The sequence below is a fragment of the Chiloscyllium punctatum genome, chromosome 14 (genome assembly GCF_047496795.1).
Source record: "Chiloscyllium punctatum isolate Juve2018m chromosome 14, sChiPun1.3, whole genome shotgun sequence".
Taxonomy (NCBI): Eukaryota; Metazoa; Chordata; class Chondrichthyes; order Orectolobiformes; family Hemiscylliidae; genus Chiloscyllium; species Chiloscyllium punctatum.
In genome coordinates, this window is record NC_092752.1 from 3,642,579 (window position 1) to 3,665,857 (window position 23,279).

Genomic DNA, 23,279 nt, shown 5'->3' on the forward strand with positions numbered 1-23,279 from the left:
ATTTCAGGGCCAGTTTTATAATATTGTTTGTGCTCCAATTTTAGCCCTTTACTACACTTTAGATTTAGGTTTTATTATCACATATACCAAGTACAGGAGCACAGTGAAATGGTACCATCTTGGGTATCAAGGTACAAAAAAAACTTAGGTGTAAGGTTGTAAAAGAAATGAGAGTTAAAAACTTAAGCATTACTTCATAGGCTAGTAGAAAAATAAAGAAATAATGTAACACAGAGGAACCTCAATTATCCGAATATCAATTACCCGAATTTTGTATTATCTGAAGAAGATCTCAGGGTCCTGATAGAAACATTACATCAAAGAGGTGTACCCATCACTGATCACGTCTTGTTTACAATGATTAAAAACAATCTTGGCTTACTGAAATGCTGCCGAGAACAGTCCTGGCTGGGACCCCAGGCACCATCTCCAAATGACTGACCGCCCGCCCTCTCTCCCTCTCTCTTCGGAATTCTACACAGGGGTGTACCCCAACCCCTCCCCCTTTGCAAGATAATCTCTCCAATGTTGTCCTGTATAGGGCAAAGGTGGAACTTGTCAAAAAGTTGCAGTAAAATGTTTGTGTGCGCCACTTTGAGACTCAAACCCCCCACCCCCCGCCCAAATGCAGTAGCAGTCTTGATGTTGATGCCCAGCCTGGGGGGGAGGGGGTGGACAGGGTGTGGGTTTGAACGGAGTTGGGGGTGCAGAAGTGGGGCGGGGGCTTGTATGCAGTGTGCTACTGCGTCGTCTCCTGAACAGGGAGTGGACTTAGCAAGTGCTCGCTGTGTCAATCCCATTGAACTGATGGGGGTGCGGGAGGCTTCAGTAATGCTGCACTTGCCTTTCACACAAGTGTGTGTCTGCTCAGAGACAAGCCCTGAGACAGAGAGAGGGAGCAAGGCAGGCAGAGCGAGGAAAGAGGAAACTCCAAGCCCCAGAACAGGCATAGAAGCAATTAACCGAATAATCAATTATCCGAACGAAATAGTGCCCGTTTGGATAGTTGAGGTTCCTCTGTAGTTACCTTAAAGTCTTTTGTAGCATAAACTTAGGACCAGTCTTTGAGTCCTCTGCTTATCTCACTCTCTGGGAGACCTTGGCTGCCTGTTCTTGATACCATCACTGCTGCTGGAACTGCCATCTCTCCAACAACCCTGGTGCCTCAGAAACATGCCAGGACAAGATCCACTTGCACACCGAACCAAGACACTGCCATGAGAGGCTAGGCCGGGACCAGCCGTGAGCACTTCACACGGCAGCTACAATAGTTTAAGGATGAGAACAGTTCAGTAAATAATATTACTTGGCAAAATTGTTATTCAGGTGATGATTTTCCAAAATTACAAATGAAGGAATTCTAATGAGCTAGAAAACAAAATTGTTTCAGATTGTTGTTCTTTGCTAACAAGGGATGATCATATCTTTCTTTAATGGTATGTACGGTTTGCAGTTTGTGGTCTGCGCTTGTCAGAGCTGACCACATTGCTGTCTAAATGGATTATAGAAGGTTCTTAAAATCTGCAGCACGTTCCAAGCTCAACTGGATTTTCATTTTCCTCAATTCTTCTAAGTTGGGGAAAATAACATCAAGCTGATTTTTAAAACATTATTTCATGAAATGTGAACGTCACTGACAAGATAAGCATTTGTTGCTTATTCCTAATTGCCCTTGAGAACGTCTGTTCAGAGCATTTAAGGGACAGTTATTCTCATCTCTCAGAACATTTCCATCTCTGGTAACAAGAAAAATGATCAAATAATTGCTCAAACATGTGGCAGTGGGGATGGTGGGGAACATGGTTACCAGTGGCACTGCATTAATGTAATTATGCTGTTTTGTAACATTTTTAAAATATCTTCCAAGCAGAATTGGGCCTAAAGATGACTTTTTCCATTGCGTGAAATGTAACCTGTGTCTAGCTACTCATCTCCGTGGGAACCACAAGGTAAATCACTCTTGTTGTTTACTGAGGTGTCAGGGCTTCAGCGGGCAGCACCTATCTATTACCTTGTATGTGATCAGACACAAATTGACTTTAAGATAAAACTTAAAATGCTTCAGATACAACCTGAAAGGCTGTGGTTCAAATGCCACTTTCCTTCCCTTGCATCAATGTGGTTACAGCATAAATGCAATATGAAAGCATCCTTAACTAACTTGACTATGTGACAGAAATGGGTTCACTTGATCCCTTTCGAAGAAAATGCTGCCAGCACAGTGGTTTTGTCACTGCACAGTAGGAGTCAGTTGTGCCTGTGCTGACTCTTTGGTAGAGCTGTCCTATTAATTCCGCTCGATTGATCCTTCTCTTCAGTCCCCACACATTCTGCTGGATCTGAGTGATTCCAGCTTTTAATTTTGGCTAAACTGATTTTTGAATAACCTGGGTCTTGACTTTTATTTGGTTTATATGTGAAATAACAGAAAAGCTGTTAATCATATTCATCAAATTTGCATTGCGGGTCTTCACACAACTAATTCTTGTAAATTATTTCTCTGCATGTGTTGTGCAGGTTAATTAAACCTGAACTAACTTTACCAGATTCACAATTTAGCACAAGTCCTATCCAGATTAAGATGATTGGCTAAATTCTCTATCAATTTTGCCTGGTATAAATGACTGGATTATTTTTGTGCTTACATTGTATGATATAGCTATCACCCAGTCACTGCATTTTACGTAGAACAGTGCTGCACAGGAGCAGGCCTTTCGGCCAGCCATGTCTGTGCTAGCCATGATACAATTCTAAATTAATCCCACCTCCCTACAAGTGGTCTGCATCCCTCTGTTTCTATCACCTCACCTTGCAGCGTATTCCAGGAGAAGTAATTCTTGTTTTATTATGGGAACTTTGTTGAGGATGAGTGGAGAGAAAAAGAATGAATATATCATCCTGTTTCTGCAGTTCATTTGCTAAGCATCTTGATGGCTGAGCAGTCCTTGTGATTCAGACTGTACATATTCCTGCCCACAGGTGGCAGCAGAGGTACAAATGTCAAAAGCCAACAGTGGATAGAAAAATTATTATTAAAAAAAATGTAATTTGATTGAAAACAACTGTCAGGTTGACATAAATAGCTGCCAAATAAAAAAGAATATTTAAAAGGAAGTTAGATGAGTATGTGAAGGGCAAACTGAATGGAGGGTTGTGCTGTTACGGGAGCAACTTGTGTGCCCAGTTTCTATGCTGTTAAGTCTGGAAACCACTAGGTAGTACCTGCCCTCATTTACACACTACAGTATTTGGGGCTGTACTTTTCTACATTTAAAAACAAACTGGCAATCTCACCTGAATCATGCTCCAAACCTTTCTTAATTCATGGATAAATCAAATAAATATTAAGAAGATCTACTGCTTGTATAATGAGTACATTTGATTAGTGTTGGATGTGATGCAATGTGCAAACTCCACTGGTCCGCCTTGACTAAATATGAATTAAATATTATCTTTCGACCAGCTGTTATTTTGAAAAGTTAATTAAACCTTTGAATAAAATGTCCACTTTCTTCATTCAGAATTTAAACACTATTTCATAAATGTGTGTGTGTGTATAATTTATATATATAGCAAAAGGTTATAAATTATTTACATGAACTCTTCTACTACTTATATATAGGACAATATCATATTTCCTGAGGGTTCAACTTGTTGTATTGGAGACTTGTTTAAATATAACTTGTTGATTTGGGCAAAGTCACTGAGCCAAGCTGACATGTAGATGAAGATTGATAGTGTGCCTATTGTACATTGATACTGAAAGAGTAACTGTGCCAGTTGTTGTTCTCTGAGGTGGTTATGATGGAGCTTATCACTTTGAAGCACATTACTCCCCATGTTTGACCAGAGAGAGAGAGAGAGAGAGAGAGAGAGTCTGTAAGACACTGATGACTTGTAGATTCTGCAGGAAGTGATGTGCTGATTTGATGCAGCTTTAGCTCTGTGCCTCCTGTTGGATTTTTGCTGACAACATGTGACTGCATTCTTTGACAAACCAGCTACCCCATACACCTATTGTTACTTTGGCTAGTAGATTAGATGTTGAAATAAGATTAGTCTGTGATCAGATACAAGTTGACTTTAAGATAAAACTCAAAATGCATCAGACTGGCTCAAATACCACTTCTCTGTCATCAGTGTTGTTAAAGCATAAATGAAACTTGAAAGCATCCTTAAGTTAGGAAAGGGTTCACCCTCACAACAAAAAGCTAGCAGTGAAATCAAATTTAAAAAAACTTATATTAGTTTTCATCGTGGATGAAAAGAGCTGGTTGTGCCTGTACTAGTTCTTTGATAGAGCTGCCCTATTACCTGGGGTGGTACCAGGGGACTGGAGAGTGGTAAATGTTGTGCCCCTGTTCAAAAAAGGGGATAGGGATAACCCCGGGAATTACAGGCCAGTTAGTCTTACTTCGGTGGTAGGCAAAGTAATGGAAAGGGTACTGAGGGATAGGATTTATGAGTATCTGGAAAGACACTGCTTGTTTAGGGACAGCCAGCACGGATTTGTGAGGGGTAGGTCTTGCCTTACAAGTCTTATTGAATTCTTCGAGGAGGTGACCAAGCATGTGGATGAGGGTAGAGCAGTGGATGTAGTGTACATGGATTTTAGTAAGGCATTTGATAAGGTTCCCCATGGTAGGCTTATGCGGAAAGTCAGGAGACATGGGATAGTGGGAAATTTGGCCAGTTGGATAGAAAACTGGCTAACCGGTCGAAGTCAGAGAGTGGTGGTAGATGGTAAATATTCAGCCAGTTACAAGTGGAGTTCTGCAGGGATCAGTTCTGGGTCCTCTGCTGTTTGTAATTTTTATTAATGACTTGGAAGAGGGAGTCGAAGGGTGAGTCAGTAAATTTGCAGATGATATGAAGATTGGTGGAGTTGTGGATAGTGAGGAGGGCTGTTGTCGGCTGCAAAGAGACTTAGATATGATGCAGAGCTGGGCTGAGGAGTGGCAGATGGAGTTCAACCCTGTCAAGTGTGAGGTTGTCCATTTTGGAAGGACAAATAAGAATGCGGAATACAAGGTTAACGGTAGGGTTCTTAGTAAGGTGGAGGAGCAGAGGGATCTTGGGGTCTATGTTCATAGATCTTTGAAAGTTGCCACTCAGGTGGATAGAGCTTGTAAGAAGGCCTATGGAGTATTAGCGTTCATTAGCAGAGGGATTGAATTCAAGAGTCGTGCGGTGATGTTGCAGCTGTACAGGAACTTGGTAAGGCCACATTTGGAGTACTATGTGCGGTTCTGATCGCCTCACTTTAGGAAAGATGTGGAAGCTTTGGAGAGGGTGCAGAGGAGATTTACCAGGATGTTGCCTGGAATGGAGAATAGGTCGTACGAGGATAGGTTGAGAGTGCTAGGCCTTTTCTCATTGGAACGGTGAAGGATGAGGGGTGACTTGATAGAGGTTTATAAGATGATCAGGGGAATAGATAGAGTAGACAGAGACTTTTTCCCCGGGTACAACAGAGTATTACAAGGGGACATAAATTTAAGGTGAAGGGTGGAAGGTATAGGGGGCATGTCAGGGGTAGGTTCTTTACCCAGAGAGTGGTAGGGGCATGGAATGCGCTGCCCGTGGGAGTGGCAGAGTCAGAATCATTAGTGACCTTTAAGCGGCAATTGGATAGGTACATGGATAGGTGCTTAAGCTAGGGCAAATGTTCGGCACAACATCGTGGGCCGAAGGGCCTGTTCTGTGCTGTATTGTTCTATGTTCTATGTTCTATTAATTCTATGCTCTTGCTCCTTCCTGGAGCCTGGTAAATGTTTCCCTTCAAGTATATATTGAATTGTGTCTTGGAAGTTTAATCTGCTTCCATGCTTTTCCACCATCAGTTCAATGTTGTCATCCTGTAAATTGCTCTGAGTTTCCCTTGCACCCAAGAAATGCCAGACAGTTTTCACATATGTTTGTCATGTTTTGGCATTTGTCAATGAGAATGTTTTTTGATACCTGTTTCAGTAATGCTTGCAGTGACGCCAATATATTTATGCTGATATGTTCTGGTATTTGACATAGGTTGTGTAGAAAAGGACTTATGGTTAGTGGTATTTGAATATTGACAGTAAGTTTCTTTTCTGTGCAGTGTGTTGAAAATGTTTCCCGGCAGAACTGTCCAGTGTGCATGGAGGTAAGGTCAAACTCACCAAAAGTAGTTGTTGAATATGAAATTGGTCTTCAGTTTGTTTCTGGAGTGGGTGTACATTTTCCTATTTACCTTATTCTAGGATTGTCCTACAATATGATTACAACAAACTAACTGAACTGCATATCCAACATGTACATATTATCCATTTTACATTTGCTGGATTGGGCAGTTTGTAAACTTCTGTTTAATGAACTTTTTTAATGGTATTATATGTTTTTAATAGATTCTGAGAAAACCTGCTGGCTTCTCAAATTAAATATGTATCTGTTGCACTAATTACAGAGCAGCTTGAAATAAACTGGCCAGAGGCCAGGATCCAGTCACCAAATCACCCTTTACCACTGAGCCAGCTCTGAGAGAACAGAACCTCTGACACTTGTCCTTTGTTTTTCATTTTTTCTCTCTCTCTCTCTCTCTCTCTCTCTCTCTCTTCTGCCCCCCACCCCCCTCAAAACTACTGCCTAACTGCGGTAGTGCATATTTTTTTCCCCAGCACCCATGGTGTGTGTGTGCAGGTGTGAGACACAGTGAAAAACAAGTGTGTAAACCTTTATTTATATTCCACCATCAGGAAGAAAGCAAACACTAGAGTGGTCAGTGACGAGCTGTGCTCTTCTCAACAAAGGGCAATGCTGCATGATCAAAAACGTGAAGGGGAGGGTAGGGATTAAATCAAAATAGACTTGGAGTGGGAAATAAAACACTCCACTCTCTGCATTGCCCGCCTCTCCCTGAACATCTCGAGGGTGTCGGTAGACACTGCATGTTCCTTCTCCAGAGACACCCAGTTTCGATCATAACCGCGGAAGAGGGGCAGGCAATCGGCCATAATGACCCCCTCTGCGGCCCGCTGCCTGGACCTGTTTATGGCCAGTTTGGCCAGGCCCAGGAGCAGACCCACGAGGAGGTCTTCAAACCTGCCCTCCCACCTCTGTACCAGGTGCCCGAAGATCAGGAGGGTGGGCTTGAAGAGCAACCAAAAAACAGAGTTAAAAATCACACAACACCAGGTTATAGTCCAACAGGTTTAATTGGAAGCACACTAGCTTTCGGAGCGACGCTCCTTCATCAGGTGATTGTGGAGGGCTTGATCGTAACACAGAATTTATAGCAAAAATTTGCAGTGTGATGTAACTGAAATTATACAGCGAAGAATTGATTGTCTGTTAAGCCTTTCATCTGTTCGAATACAGTGATAGTTTCACTTCTTTCATGTGTAAATCACAAAACCCTTTTGTTTTAAAGTTGCGTTCTCGGGTTAGCTGTTAACAATGGTGATAGCTAGACAATGGTGCTGAGGCTGAATGTCCTGGACCACTGAAGTGTTCCCCAACTGGGAGGGAACCCACCTGTCTGTTGATTGTTGTGCGGTGCCCATTCATCCTTTGCCGTAGCCTTTGCTCGGTTTCCCCAATGTACCATGCCTCCGGGCATCCTTGCCTGCAACGTATAAGATAGACAACGTTGGCTGAGTCACATGGGTACCTGCCATGTACAAGGTGGGAGGTGTTCCCATGTGTAATAGTGGTATCCATGTCCACAATCTGACACGTCTTGCAGTGTCCACCGTGACAGGGTTGTATGGAGTTGTCCTGAGAGCCGGGCAGTTTGCTACGAACAATGATCTGTTTGAGGTTTGGCGGTTGTTTAAAGGCAAGTAGTGGAGGTGTGGGGAAGGTCTTGGTGAGGTGCTTCAGCCTCGGACCTTCGGGTGACCATCCTCCAAGGTGGACTTCGGGACAGGCAGCAGAGGAAAGTGGCCGAGCAGAGGCTGATAGCTAAGTTCGGTACCGATAGGGAGGGCCTCAACCAGGACCTTGGGTTCATGTCACATTACAGGTGATCACCATTGCACCCCCCCCACCCCCACACACACACACACACACACACACACACACACACACATAGACACACACACATAGACACACACACATAGACACACACACATAGACACATAGACACACACACACAGTTATTCCTACACACACACACTCTCACATACACATGGACACAGGTACACAGACGCGCACACAGACACCCACACACACCCTTATAGACACACATTCTCCCACACATGCACCCCCTCACAGACTTAAGACACTCTGCACTCACTGCGCGCGCGCACACGCGCACACACACTTTCTCACACTCTCAACCCCCACCCCAGACAGACAAAGACCCACAAGCGCACACATATTTTGTGTGGTGAATTTTTTTGTACTTGCAGAGTTACATTGCACTTTGCTCAAAAACCACAAACATTCATGTAGAACTCTGAGCTCAAAAACTGCATGAATTTATGTAAAACTCTGTTATCTCACTTTTTAGATTGGAATCAATCTAAACATCAGGTCATAGACAGAGAATACAGGGGGCTAACACCTTCAACATATTGTCTAGCTATCGCCATTGTTAACAGCTAACCCGAGAATGCAACTTTAAAAAAGGTTTTGTGATTTACACATGAAAGAAGTGAAACTATCACTGTATTCTAACAGATGAAAGGCTTAACAGACAATCAATTTTTCAATGTATAATTTCAGTTACATCACACTGCAAATTTTTGCTATAAAGTCTGTGTTACGATCGAGCCCTCCACAATCACCTGATGAAGGAGCGTCGCTCCGAAAACTAGTGTGTTTCCAATTAAACCTGTTGGACTATAACCTGGTGTTGTGTGATTTTTAACTTTGTACACACCAGTCCAACACCGGCATCTCCGAACCAAAAAACAGAGGCATGCAAGCGCCCACACCCAATATATACCTGATCTACAGACTCCACAGCACCACAGAACAAGCAGTTGGGCTGGGAGCCCATGCCCCTGTGGTTGCAGGGCACCCGCTGCGTACAACACCCTCCACCCCAGATCCCCAAGGGAAAGAGCGAGGACTCCTGTTTCGCGAGCACTGGTGGTAAGTGGGCATGCCAAGGCGTGTCTGGGTGGTGAATGAGGGAGAAGAGTTGGACGGTGTGCAGCAGCTGTCTGTACAGGGCCCTAAAGGGGACAAAACTAAAATTTCGGAGGCAGCTCAGGTTGTGGGGCACAGGCTCCTGTGGGATGTACGGGACCTTGGGGCCAATGTGAAATTTCGTCTGGGCTGGGGTGAGCGTGGACGGGATCCCACCGCACACCTGAGCGTCCTCCAGCTGGTGCACTGCGTCGGGTCCGAGCACCACCATTTTAAGGTGTGAATGGCAGTGGTCATGAACTGGATGTCTACTGCTGCTCTGCTCACTCCCGCGGTAGCGTCCAGCCCAGGATCCTGCCAATGCAACTTTAGATGAGGATTGAACTTACAACCGTGGCATTTTATGTGTCGTTAAGTACCTGGCATTGATCAGTTGCGCCAATGGAGCCACCAAGTAATGTCATTGGGTCGCCTGTAGGACAGCTCCTCAGTTTCAGTTCCAGTTCCAACATGGTTTTGAACCAAGAGGTTCTGCGTGGGAGGCGAACATGATGACCACTACACTACAGAAGCATACCCTGTTGTCAAACTCCCCACCTGCCATTATCCCTGGGATTGGGTCGCACCCAGCTGCCCAGCAACACTTTTTTTTTTGTCAGTCAGTTGAACTGAGGAGATTCTGTTCTCCTGGTTATCATTTTTACTGAGGAGATTCTAATCTTTTTTTTCTTTTATAAACCCGCACACTACTACCTATCAGCGATGGTGCTTATTCATTCCCCAGCACCCATGGTGTGTGTGTGTGTAGGTGTGAGACACAGTGAGGAATAACTCGTGTGTACATCTTTATTTATATTCCACCACCAGGAGGAAAGGAAGCACCAGCGTGGCCAATGACAAGCAGTGCCCCTCTGGACAAAGGGCAATGGTGACACTTTGGTTCTGACACTCCTATTTATTTTTTTCTCTTTTTTTTTCCTTTAATTTTTAAATGTGGTAGTGCTTATTCTTCCCCAGCACCCATGCCACATGTGTACAGGTGTAGGACACAGTGAAGAGCAACAAGTATGTAAATCTTTATTCATTTTCCACCATTAGGAAGAAAGGAAACACCAGAGTGCCCAGTGACAAAGGGCAGTGCTGACTCTGTGTTCTTATCTGTTAGCCAGGGCCCCCGATTAGACCAGATTAATAACCCCAATCAGGGAACTCATGCTATGAAGTCTGGCTGACCTAATTGCATTCACTACACAGCTGGCCAGATTTGTGACTGGATCTGTAACTCTAGTGGACCCTTAATGATGCAGCACTGCCTCGTTTTCACTCTCACCAGGTCACTTCCGCTCTGGCGAAGAGGCATCTAGACTTGAAACATTAGCTTGCTGTCTCTCTATGGATGCTGTCTGACATGCTGTGATCTCCAGCCCTTGGTGTTTTCAGTACTGATTCTCTAACACTTCTGAGTTCACTGACTATGACTCTCAGTCAAGCAATGTCTTGATTTAAACTTCTTGTCTTTGTTTTCAAATCCCTCAATGCGTTGCTGTGAAACCTCCTCCAATCCCCAACTCTGAGATACAAAAAACAGAAATTGCTGGAAAAGCTTAGCAGGTCTAGCAACATCTGTAAAAACCAGAGTTAACATTTCGGGTCAGTGACCCTTCCTCAGAACTGATAGTATCAAGGGAAACATTTGGTGTTTATGTAGTAAATAGATTAGGGAAGGGGTGAGGAATGAAAGATAGGTGGAGATAGAGCCCAAACCTGACACATTAACACTGCTTTCTCTCTCAAGATGCTGCCAGATCTGCTAAGTCTTTCCAGCAATTTCTATTTTGTTCTGAAATCCAACATCCACACTTCTTTTGGTTTTTAACCCCCTGAGATACTTAAACTCTTCTAATTCTGACCTCTTGTACATCCCCAATTTTAATTGTTCACCATTGGGAGCTGTGCCCTTGGTTGCCTCAGTCCCAAGGTTTGGAATTCTCTCCCTACACCATTCGGTCTCTCCACTTTATTCTCCTCCTTTAAGTCACTTCTTAAACTTACTTCTTTGACCAGGATTTTCGTTTTTGACTTATATTCCCTTTTGTGTTTCGGTGTTCTATTTTGCTGCTATATTTTTGTTGTCATGTAGTGTTCCTGTGAAGCATTTTGGACTACCACTACTTTATTATGTTAAAGATGCTATATAAACGCAAGTCATTGTTTACCTTGATAGTTGTATAATTGAATTGATGTATGGCAATATCAGGCTTTGGATAAAAAATTAGATTCCGATGATAACTATGTCCAGTAATATCCTGCTTCTGGTAGAGTGCCGCACTCAGATGAATAAAGATGGATTGCATTTGTAAAGCACAACAGGCCATTTAAGCCCAATTACTCTGTGCTTGTGTTTAGGCTTGTTTTAGATCAGTGTTCTGTAGCTTCTCTGACCTGTGCACTTTCAGTGAATCTCTGCTGAAACTGCTGAATTTATCTTATAATCTGAAACGCCCCTCTTGTTTTATACCGTTTAATCATTTGGTGATTTAATTTTGTTGTCATAGGATATTCATACTTCTCGTATTGGGGCTCATGTCCTGACCTGTGGTCATCTTCTTCACAAGTAAGTGTACCAAATCCTTTCCTTGACTGAAGAATGCATAGTACATTCAGATCACTACTGAGAGGAACTGATGAGAGTGTGAGACCTTTAGCTGTTGACTAAAGACAATTTATTCTAAAATCCTTTGCAGTATTTGACAGCATGTTGGGGAGCTACTGAAAGGAAATGAAAAGTATGGCACAGATTAAGGAATTGACCCTTGGCGTTGGTTCCTCTTCTAATTGTTGCTTGGGCTTACTCAGACCAGTAGAAACACTGTGGGCTTCAGCTGGGTAATAAATTGCTGCCTGGAACTAAGTGTAAGGAATTAAAAAGTCTGTCCTCCTCAAACCATTAGTCAATGCACTGGAGTTAAACCTAGCTCATCCTTATTCCAACCCAACAATAAGACAGAAGCCTCCTTATGTAATTTAGGCAGTGCGTCTGCAGCCTCCTTATCCGATCCCAAGCAGCATGATAATGCAGTCTCTTTATTTTAAGCAGTGGGACCACAGTCTCCCCATCATGAAATTGAGGTTAGTCCCTGTCTTCAGGTTTACAATGTTACATGAACGTCAGTATGAAACAGAAACTGCCTTGCAGTTCTGCAAAAGTTAAAGTTCCAGTTCAGGCATGTGTGAATAAGGGTCTGTTAGCTGCTAATAAGCAAATCCATTATCTGGGCAGTGTGTGTGAGGGTTTGAGCAGCAGTACAACAGCAGCTAAATTATCACAACTAGGCCCTTGGTTCGAGTCCCTGTTGGTACCATGGAGGGTTAATGTAGGAATCAACAAAGGGAAGAAAAGTCAACAGACAACTTGTTTTCATATATGACGACCCGAAAACTAAATATCCCACATGAATAAAGAGGCAACTCACACCAGTGTATTAATGCTTTAATGCATGGTTTGGTACGTGTCAAAGCTAAAATTATTTATTATTTTTCTCTCTGAGCTGTCAGTATGTTAGGAATGAGATGTATTTGAATTTCATGCAGTTTTGCTCCTCAGCCAACTAAGGATCATGAGTTGGAGTCACACGTTTGGTCATGACATCACTCTGAGCTCAGCTGATTAATATTAGACCAGGCTGTGAGTTAGTGAAACATGTAAAAGTTAATAAACAGCTGGTTTTGGTTGGGATGATGGGTTGGTGCAGTGTGGAGAGAGGGTAGGAAGCAGATTGGAGAGAAATCAAATGTCCCACAATCTCCTAGAGTGGGGCATCTAATAATGTGACCCCATTAGTTAGATTTAAACTCAAATGTTTTTGTTTGCAACTTGCTGGTGGTGGAAACTAATTGATAGCATGGAGAGGGCAAAAGGGTGTGAATAGCAGGATGGATAGTCTGCATGCTTAATAGATTTAAGATTGATGAAGAAGCAGAGGGGCAGTGGAAAAGGAAATTAAGGGCAGGAAATTGAGACAGAAAGGGAATTAAAAGGGCAAACCTGGGTTAAGAGATGATGTGGAGGTGCCAGTATGTGCTGGGGTGGACAAGGTCAGAAGGCACATGACACCAGGCCCAGCAGGTTTATTTGAAATCACAAGGGTTTGGAGCATTGCTCCATCATGAGGTGAGGTGAGACAGAAGCACATAGGCACAGATCGATCAAAAGACTATCCAACAGGTGTGAGTAGAGTGTTGACGGCTGAATAACAAGTCTCCGCAGGTGATTAAAAGAGTCAGAGAGTGTGAGTAAAGTGTCAACAGCTGAATAGCAAGTGAAGGGATGACCTATGATCCGATTAATTGAGGCAGAGAGATAATTACAAAATATTAAAAATCAGGTGCTGCTGGAGACAAACCAAACGGCTGAAATAACATGAATGTATAAGAGTCACATGCCAAGGGTAACGAGTAATCCCAAACTGTACAAACTAATTAAGGTTGAGTGATCATAACTTATCAAAGTGATAGTGTCAAAACAGGGCAGTACGGAAGATTTTACAGATACAGCCCAACATGAATTAAAAATCAGAGTTGACGCTGTCTTCATGGGTACCGAACTTGGCTTATCAGTTTCTGTTTGGTGATTCTGTATTGTTGTGTAACTCGAAGGCTGCCTTGGAGGAAGCTTACCCGAAGATAGGAGGCTGAATGTCCTTGACCACTGAGGTGTTCCACAACTGAGAGGGAATATTTCCTGGCTGGCAATTGTTACGCGGTGTCCATTCATCAATTGTCATAATGTCTGTATGATCTCACCAATATGCCATGCCTTGGGGCATCCATGCCTGCAGTGTATGAAATAGACAACATTGACTGAATCTCATGAGTATCTGCCATGTACATGGTGGGTGGTGTTCCCACATGTGATGGTATTAGATTAGATTCCCTACAGTATGGAAACAGGCCCTTCAGCCCAACAAGTCCACACCGACCGTCCGAAGAGTAACCCACCCAGACCCATTCCCTAACCCTGTATTTACCCCTGACTAATGCACCTAACACTATGGGCAAATTAGCATGGCCAATTCACCTGACCTGCACATTGTGGGAGGAAACTGGAGCACCCAGAGGAAGCCCACGCAGACTTGAGGAGAATGTGCAAACTCCGCTCAGTCACCTGAGGTGGGGATCGAACTCGGGTCCCTGGTGTTGTGAGGCTGCAAAGCTGACCACTGAGCCACCGTGCTGCCCCAAAGGTCATAGGGCGTCCCTTCACTTGCTATTCAGCGGTTGACATTTTACTCCCACCGTCTTGACACTTTTTATCACACGCAGAGACTTGTTACTCAGCTGTCGACACTCAGCTCACACCCTACATACAATCTTTTTATCTCTCTGCCTACCAATTCTGTGCTTCACTTCACCAGACAAAGGAGCAGCGCTCCGAAAGCTTGTGATTTCAAATAAACCTGTTGGACTATAGTGTGGTATTGTGTGCCTTCTGATCTGGATTAAGAGAGGGAAAGATTTGTAAGGGCTATTACAGTGTAAAGAGTACCCCAGGAGCCTCCTTGTAAATTGGGGGATATGTGCTGATAGTTGTGATTTTCAACAACTGGCAATTGGAGAGAACTGTGGAACTCTGCTTGAATTAATATAGTCTGGTGCATCTCAGCAGAGTTAATTGGGCTGCAAGGCCTGTTTGCATTGTAAGTTGTAATTTATGACATTAGCTGTAATATTACTCCAATAATGGTTAGTTTATTTTGTCTTGGCGACAGTGAGAACTGTAGATGCTGGAAGCTGGTGTCAATAGATGTGGAGCTGGAAAAGCACAGCAGGTCAGACAGTATCCGAGGAGCAGGAAAGTCAGGACTAGAGAGGAGGGAGGGAGGAGGGACTAGGGGCAGGTGAGGTAGGATGGTGATGGGTGGATGCAGGTAGGGGGTTATTGTGATTGGTTAGTGGGAAGGTGGAGTGGATCGATGAATAAAATGGACATAGAGCATGAAAGCAAAGGATCATGATAGAGTCATAGAGCTGTACTCAGACCATTGAGTCCAGGCAACATCCTTGTAAATTTCTTCTGCACTCTTTCCAGTTTAATAACATCCTTCCTAGAGCAAAGGTGACCAAAACTGAACATAATACTCCAAGTGTTGGCTCATAGTCCTGTACAACTACAACATAACTGCCCAACTTCTCTACTCGATGCTCTGACTGATGAAGGCCATGGTGCCAAAAGCTTTCTTCATTGCCCTGTCTACCTGCGACTCCTCTTTCAGAGACTGTGACCCTGAACTCCAGGTTCCACTACACTCTTTAAGGCCTTGCCATTCACCATGAAACTCCGAACTTGATTTGACATTCCAAAATGCAAGACCTTACATTTATCTATATTAAACTCTATTTGCGATTTCTTCGCCTACTTCCCCAGCTGGTCAAGTTCCTGCTGCAATTTCTGATAACCTCCTTCACTGTCCACAATACAACAATATATATTTAGTATCATCAACCAACTTACTAATCATGCCTTGTACATTCTCATCCAAATCATTGATATAGATAGCAAGCAGCAATGGGCCCAGCACTAATCCCTGAGGCAATCCACTAGTCACAGGTCTCCAGTCCGACAAGCATCCTTCCACTATTATCCTCTTCTTACTACCATCAAGCCAATTTTGTATCCAATTTGCCAACTTGCCCTGGATTCCACACAATCTAGCCTTTCAGAGCAGCCTACTCTCTGGAAACCATATTGACTACATCTACCGCCCTGCCCTTGTCAACCTTCCTGGTCATGGGGATGTACAGCACGGAAACAGACCTTTCGGTCCAACTCGTTCATGCCGGCCAGATATCCTAAATTAATCTAGTCCCATTTTCCAGTATTTGGCCCATATCCCCCTCAAACCTCCCTATTCATAGACCCATCCAGGTGCCTTTTAAATACTGTAATTTTACCAGCCTTCTCTGCTTCCTGTGGTGGTTCATTCCATACAGGCACCACCCTCTGTGTGAAAATGTTGCCCTTGAGGTCCCTTTTAAATCTTTCCCCTTTCACCTTAAACCTATGGCCTCTAACTTTGGAGCCCCCTACCCTGAGTAAAAGACCTGGACTATTCACCCTATTCATACCCATCACGCTGTTATAATCCTCTAAGGTCAGCTGTTAGCCTTTGAAACTCCACAAAAAACAGCCCCAGCTTGTTCAGCCTCTCCCTGTAGCTGAAACCTTCCAGTCCTGGCAACATCCTTGTAAATTTTTTCTGAATTCTTTCAGTGCACTGAGTATAGGAACCGCCATTTCAAAATATTCAAATTTCTATTGGAAATCTTTGCAACCACTGAAGAAATATGTTTTAAAGAGAAATTATGAATAATAATCTGAGATGATAAATATTCATAAAAGACTGGTTAGACCTTTGCCGGAGTATTGTAGCCAATTCGGAGTATCTTCAGACCTTGGGCAAGTTTTCAGAAAAGATTTTACCAGCTTAATGCCAAAGATGAAGAATGTCAGTAATGAGGAGAGACTGGAGAAGCTGGGTTCATTCTCCTTGATGCAGTGATTAAATAAAGGTGCTCCAAGGGTTTTATAGAGTAAATATGGAAATGCTGTTTCCAGTGGCAGAAAAGTCAGAGGCCAGTTTAAGAGAATTGACAAAAGAACCAGTAGTAACATAAAGGTAAGGGGGAGTTTCACACAGTGAGTTGTTAAGATCTGAAATGTTCTGTATGTAACTGTGGTGGTAGCAGATGCTTTTCGCATCAGCCTTTGTAAATGATCATTTGCTCAGAGACTGCATCCAATCGTTTGATTGGACCACAGGTAATGGAAGTCAGAATTTCCAATAACTAAATGACAATAAAAAGTAATTTTATCTCTCTCTCACATCTCTCCCAGGACATGCTATGAAATGCTGTTTAATAAAGGGTAAGTGCTTTAAAGTATTATTATTATGTACTGATTTGAAAGGATCCTACGTAATTTTTAAGAAATAAAGTTTACAGATTTGTTGGTTTGCCCATCCTGACTGAGTGCATCTGCCCTGAATTCCAGTGTGGTTTCAGATCAGGGTGAGCTTCAATTGACTTGCTAATTGCTAAAGAAAACTGACTGTCTTTTTAAGCTGCTCAGTGTGATCTCCACTTTCCATGACGGTAAGATGGGTACAGTCAGCTAGCACAGTGCAGCACAGATCCTTTTGAGATCTACAGTGGGGTCTAACAGATTTGTATTGTGGTACCATCACTCATTGACATCATCTTCCCTACTGCTGTCATATGCTTTCACATTCAATACACAGGATGTCTACTTGTGTACCAGAACTGATTAAAAGCTGTTCAACATTGCTGACCTGCGATACAAGACCCAAATGTGTCAAGTTCCCAAATTCTATGCTGATGATGCAATCCATAATGAACAACACCTTCAGCCAAAAGTAGGCAAGCTCTTTCTTGTTGAATTTAGTTTGGTCATCAACATCAAAAAGACCTGGGTCATTGTCAATGTCAGACCTCCATCTGTCAGTGTTGGAGATTGATGGTAGCTTCACATCTCACCAGCAATCTGTAACATAACGCTGAAATCCATGTACTTATCACAAAAGCTGCGTCTGTTCTGTTGAAGCTAATAAGAGAATGCGTATCAAAAGCTGCATAACTGAGAACAGGTGTAAACCGTCTCTTCTGCAGTGGTGAGACTTGGACAACATTTGTTGAACAGGAGAAATGTTTGAACAACTTCTACCTTTACTGTCTCAGACATACCCTCAGTACTTCTTGACAAGACAGCATCACCACCTCTGAGGTTCTGGAGCGTGCTCATTCTGCCAGCAGAAGCTGTTGCTATTTTCATATTATCCACTAAACATCCCTAGAAAATAGGGCTGATATATTTGGAAGGGGTGTTCAGTGATCATTACTGTCAACGGTTATGGACTCATTCATTGAAATTTAGTGTTGGAGATTTAAAACAAAAGGATCTTGTAAACTAATCTGAAACACCATTAACAAGTAACAAAACTCTACACCAGGATATGCAAGTTAGAACTGAAAAATGTGCAGCTGGAAAAGCGCAGCAGGTCAGGCAGCATCGAAGGAGCAGGAGAATCGACGTTTTGGGCATAAGCCCTTCTTCAGGAATGAGGAAGGTGAGGACCAGTGTGGTTCTGTCCTGGTGGCGGTTGGAGGGGCAGGGTTCAAGGGCGGAGGAGCGGGAAGTGGAGGAGATGCAGTGGAGAGCATAGTCAACCATGTCTGAGGGGAAATTGCGGTCTTTGAAGAAGGAGGCCATCTGGGTTGTTCGGTATTGGAATTGGTCCTCCTGGGAGCAGATACGGAGGAGGCGAAGGAATTGGGAATATGGGATGGCATTTTTACAGGGGACAGGGTGAGAGGAGGTGTAATCTATGTAGCTGTGGGAGTTGGTCGGTTTATAGTGAATGTCCGTGTTGATTCAGTCGCCCGAGATAGAAATGGAGAGGTCTAGGAAGGGGAGGGAGGAGTCTGAGGTAGTCCAGGTAAATTTGAGGTCGGGGTGGAAGGTTTTAGTAAAATTGATGAACTGTTCAACCTCCTCATGGGAGTACGAGGTAGCGCCGATACAGTCATCGATGTAGCGGAGGAAAAGGTGGGGGGTGGTGCCAGTGTAGCTGCGGAAGATGGACTGTTCCACATAAGCGACGAAGAGGCAGGCATAGCTGGGGCCCATACGGGTGCCCATGGCTACTCCTTTGGTTTGGAGGAAGTGGGAGGATTGGAAAGAGAAGTTATGCAAGCTAGAACTCAATATCAAATCAAGTATGGAACTTAAAATACAGAGACAAATATCAAACTAAAATAAGAGGAATTTGCCATTCTCTTTATATGTAAATATTGATGAGCACCATTAGTCTGATGATTACTTTTACATCAAATTCTATCAATTGTATTTTGATTCTGCTTTGTTCAAGCATTTCTCTAAACCTGCTGTTTGAGTGGGAGAGTCTGGTGCTGGAAAAGCACAGTTAGTCAGGCGGCATCCTAGGAGCAGGAGAATCGACATTTTAAGCATATGCTCTTCATCCCAATGAGGAGCGTATACTCAAAACATTGGTTCTTCTGCTCCTCTGATGCAGCCTGACCATCTGTGCTTTTCCAGCACCACATTCTCAATTCTGATCTCCAGGATCTGCAGTCCTCACTTTCTCCCTGTTGTTTCAGAGCCTATCGATGTCCTTTGTGTATGCAGTCTGCTGTGGATATGACAAAATATTGGGAGGAACTTGACTTGGAAATAGCCCAAACTGCTATGCCATCAGATTATCAGAATATGGTTGTTAAGGTAAGAGCTGAGTTTTACTTTCCAAATTTAACATCCAGCATTTGCAACAATCTCCAAGAAATAGTTAAAAGTGGACATTTAATGTTTGTAACTTAAAACCATTTACTAATGTCACTGTGAAATGTTCACGACGTTGGAATATTATTCCGGTTTAGATTATCTCTTCCTTTCAGATGGATATTGATATAACAAATGGCCAAAAGTAGCAATTATAAAAAAACCTTTTACTCGACTATACTGTGGGCTCTCTCAAGAAGCATTACGGACCAGATTTAACTGAGAGCCACATAACAAGATATTAGGGCACTGGGCCAAAGTCATGAGCCAGGCACGTTGTAATGAAGCAGCAACAAATCTACCACCTGTTCTTGATCAGATTGTCATTGCAACTGCAGCCCCCCACTTGACTTGTAACATTCCTCAATAAGGCCTACTAAGTCATTCAGATACTGCAGTTGAGATAATTAACTGAGAACCAGCCATTTCACATTGGATCCTAGAAACCAGTAACTTGAACTCTGCAGTGTGCATGACTGTTTAGATCGCCATCTATGTAACAAGGCTCCATTTTGAAAGTGGAAACAGTTCGTTGCACCTGTGAACCAGAAGGTTATGGGTTCGTGTCCTACTCCAGGGACTTGTGCATAAAGTACATGCTGCCATTCCTGGTGTCATTGCTGAGGGAGTGCGGCGTTGTTGGAGGTGGTGTATTTCAAACTGGACATTAACTGAGGTTGTTATGGTGAACATAAGAGATCCATTTGCATTATTCCAAAGAAAATCTATGGAGTCCTGGCTAGTGTTTTGGTCAATATTTATCTCTCCATCAATGTTACTGGAAATCATGCTTTTATTGTTTGTGGGATCTTGCTGAGCAATGGATTGTGCATTTCCTACATTACAACAGTGACAGCTTTTCAAGTGGTACTCCATTGGCTGTAAAACAGGCTGGGGTATGTGGAATCACAAACGCCACTAAATAATGACAAATGGTTGCTTTTCTGCCTGCAGGGTTGGTAGACTGTAGATGTGATTGTGTGGTTTCTTCCTCAGATCATGTGCAATGACTGCCAGCTGCATAGCACCACGCCTTTCCATGTTTTGGGTTTGAAGTGTACTGGATGTGGGTCTTACAACACTGCCCAAGATGGAGGACCGATCTCAGCACAGGGAGAACAATGATGCACACACAGCCTGCCAGCCTGAAGAGCTCTCAATTAAACCTCTTGAAAATGGACTCAAAATATCTGGTTGGCGAAGTTCCTTCTGACAATTATGCAACTAGCAGTCAGAAAGCATCCATAATTACTGTTCATTAAATGTAAATTCATTGTCTCGGGGGCCAATAATCCACTTAAATACTTTTTTTGTGTATAGTAGTTTTCCCCATTTACTCTGTACATTGGCAGGTAAAGTTGAAACTATTTTCCAGCATGTTAGGATTGAGAAACTGGCTTGTCTTGTACTTAGGTCAGCTGATCTTTCAATTCACATTGGTGCACTGAAAGATGTTCAGTTATTTCTGGATGTGTTTTCACACTCTCACGTTCTGCAATCATGGGTATCAGAAAACTGTGTGTTATCTTGTAGCTCAGAATCTCAGAATTTCTTGCTTTCTTTTGCAGAACATTTTTGCTCCTCAAATCAATTGCTGCAGCTAAGCCAATGTAATAATACATCCTTTGAATCAATGTGCTGCATGAATTTAGTATTTAGAACTGTCTTTGGGTTTTATTTAGTCATGTATGTCATTTTGTTCTCAACCACCAGGTTTATAGTTTTATATTCAGGATTGCATGTTGTGCACGCTCTTTAATGTCCTACAGCTTACTGCAATATAGAATGTGCATTATTTAAGGTACCGTTCAAGTCCTATAAAAGTATAAAAAGTACTAAATTGTGAATATTGTTTACATTGACATTTTCATGTCAACAGTCTCATTTGATACTTTATTTACTTTGCTTCTGGCAGTCTTCTGTGTCATTGGCTTTGTTTTAAGCATGTTTTTATGACTTCTAGTATTTCAATATGCAATGTATTAGTTTTCAATATCATCTTCTTCCTTTTATTCCAATGGATCTTTCATCTGCCACTCCCAGTGAGTGGTAAACTTCCATTGCGCACAAGCCAACTAAATCAAAGGCTAACTGCTGAGATGTGCTTTTGTTTCGTATGCATCAGCTGAGTCAATAGACAGCATTTACATCTCTGAGTCAGTGGTCTTGTGGCTTCAAGACCCATTCCATAGTCTCGATTGCATTATCCAGGCTAATATTGCTGGTGGAATACAGAGGAAATGCTGCACTACTGGAGGGTGCTGTTTTGCAGATTAAATGTTAGAGCAAGGCACCCTCCGCTCCTTTCAAGCTGATGTCAACGATCTCCTTGCACTATTTCAAAGATGAGCAGGTGCATTCATCCGAGTGGTCGGGCTAATAGTCAACCATCAGCCAATATCAGTCAAGCAAATTCTGTTCATGTCATTTCTGTTTGTGGCAGTTTGCTATATGCAAACCTCTGTCACTTTTCCTACTGTACAACAGTGACTGCACTTACTTCACTGGCTACTGTTGTGACTGTAACAAGGTCAGCCAGGTGGACCTCATAGAATCTGAGTTCCCTAACTGGGGCTGTTAATCTGGTTCATTCAGGGAGCTCTGGCTGACAGATATAAACAGGAGGGTCAGAGATTCTGCTCACTCTGAGAGCTGGCTCTGAGGGAGCTGGATCAGTGTCCAGGACTCTCCCTGTGTAAATAAAGGGGGACTTGGTGACTGTGCACTGTGCTTTGGAGTGTCCTGAAGTCATGAAAGAAGTACACAATCACAAATCATTCTTTTTCTCTAATATGCCTGTGATTGCTAGTAAGCGTTTGTATCCTGGAGCTAAATGTCCATGAGTTGCATTCTTAAGATCAAGTTGAGACTAAAAACAATGCAAGACACTCCAGTCCCTGAATGGATACTATTTACTCACTCATGCTACCAATAAGGTTTGTTATGAATGCAGATAAATGCACAAAGGTTCTCACAGTGGTGGTAGCAGCAAGGGAGATAACGTTTGGGTTCTTCAATCTGTCCGCTCCAGGTCTGCTGCATCTTTTTTTTCCTGTTTTTGTCATCTGTCGTCTTTTTCTTGGTGGGAAACGAGGTGTCATCATGGAAGAGGCTGGACTGGGATTCATGGGGAAGGCAGTGAGGAGGTGGCTCATGGTTGTGGTAGACCCAGGGCAGGGATTCCTGGGGCATCGGCTAGACCCGGAATAGGGACTCATTGTAGCTCGGAGACTGGAATACCTTCAGAAAACCTGGAGCCAGGCTTGAGAAGAAGGACTGTTAGGTTGAATATTATTTCTTATTTTTCTGTCATTTAAACAAAAGACGAGTCTCAAAGTAATTTTTTCTTATTCATTTTGTAATCCAAAATGGCGCTGGATTGTGGCGACACAACAGTTTTCACTGTATTTTCCCAAATACATGTAACAATAAAGTCATTCATTCAATGCCCCAGCTGTGCCTCAACTGATTCCTAGTATAGACTGTTAGTAATCTCTGGAATATATTTACTGTTACTGTATAAAAGCCAGGGCAGGTTAATGTTTCCTGACTTTATCCACCTGTAATTGTACTTCTGTGGTCTCTGGTATTTCTGTCTTTACTCCATTGAGTTAGTATCAGATGTGCACTGAGTCCTAAAGGGCTAGAAATGCAGAGGAACCTGAGGGAAACGCAGGTGAAAACCTCTTGGAGTACAGTTGGAAGGGAGCTGTACAGGGTTTTGGTGAGACTTCCTCTGGAGTACCATTCACAGCTTTGGTTCCTGTGTATGAGGAAGAATATACTCTACTTGAAGGCAGCATTGATAACTGAATACTTCTGTTCAGTCTTCACTCTG

At 43.0% G+C, this 23,279-nt stretch overlaps 1 protein-coding gene across 3 annotated transcripts in view; it reads left to right on the top strand.

Moving 5' to 3' along the window:
- The window catches only part of rchy1 (ring finger and CHY zinc finger domain containing 1), a 45,847-nt gene extending 22,960 nt beyond the window's left edge, over positions 1-22,887 (top strand). For 2 of the 3 annotated variants that reach the window (XM_072583765.1, XM_072583767.1), the window contains 6 exons: positions 1,868-1,949; positions 6,095-6,139; positions 11,625-11,683; positions 16,964-16,993; positions 19,264-19,384; positions 20,438-22,887. In XM_072583765.1, coding sequence (XP_072439866.1) covers positions 1,868-1,949; positions 6,095-6,139; positions 11,625-11,683; positions 16,964-16,993; positions 19,264-19,384; positions 20,438-20,566 — 466 coding nt within the window. In that variant the 3' untranslated portion in view covers positions 20,567-22,887. The remainder of the gene's footprint in view (positions 1-1,867; positions 1,950-6,094; positions 6,140-11,624; positions 11,684-16,963; positions 16,994-19,263; positions 19,385-20,437) is intronic. The other variant, XM_072583766.1, reaches the window with a different exon arrangement.
- The last annotated feature ends 392 nt before the right edge of the window (positions 22,888-23,279 follow it).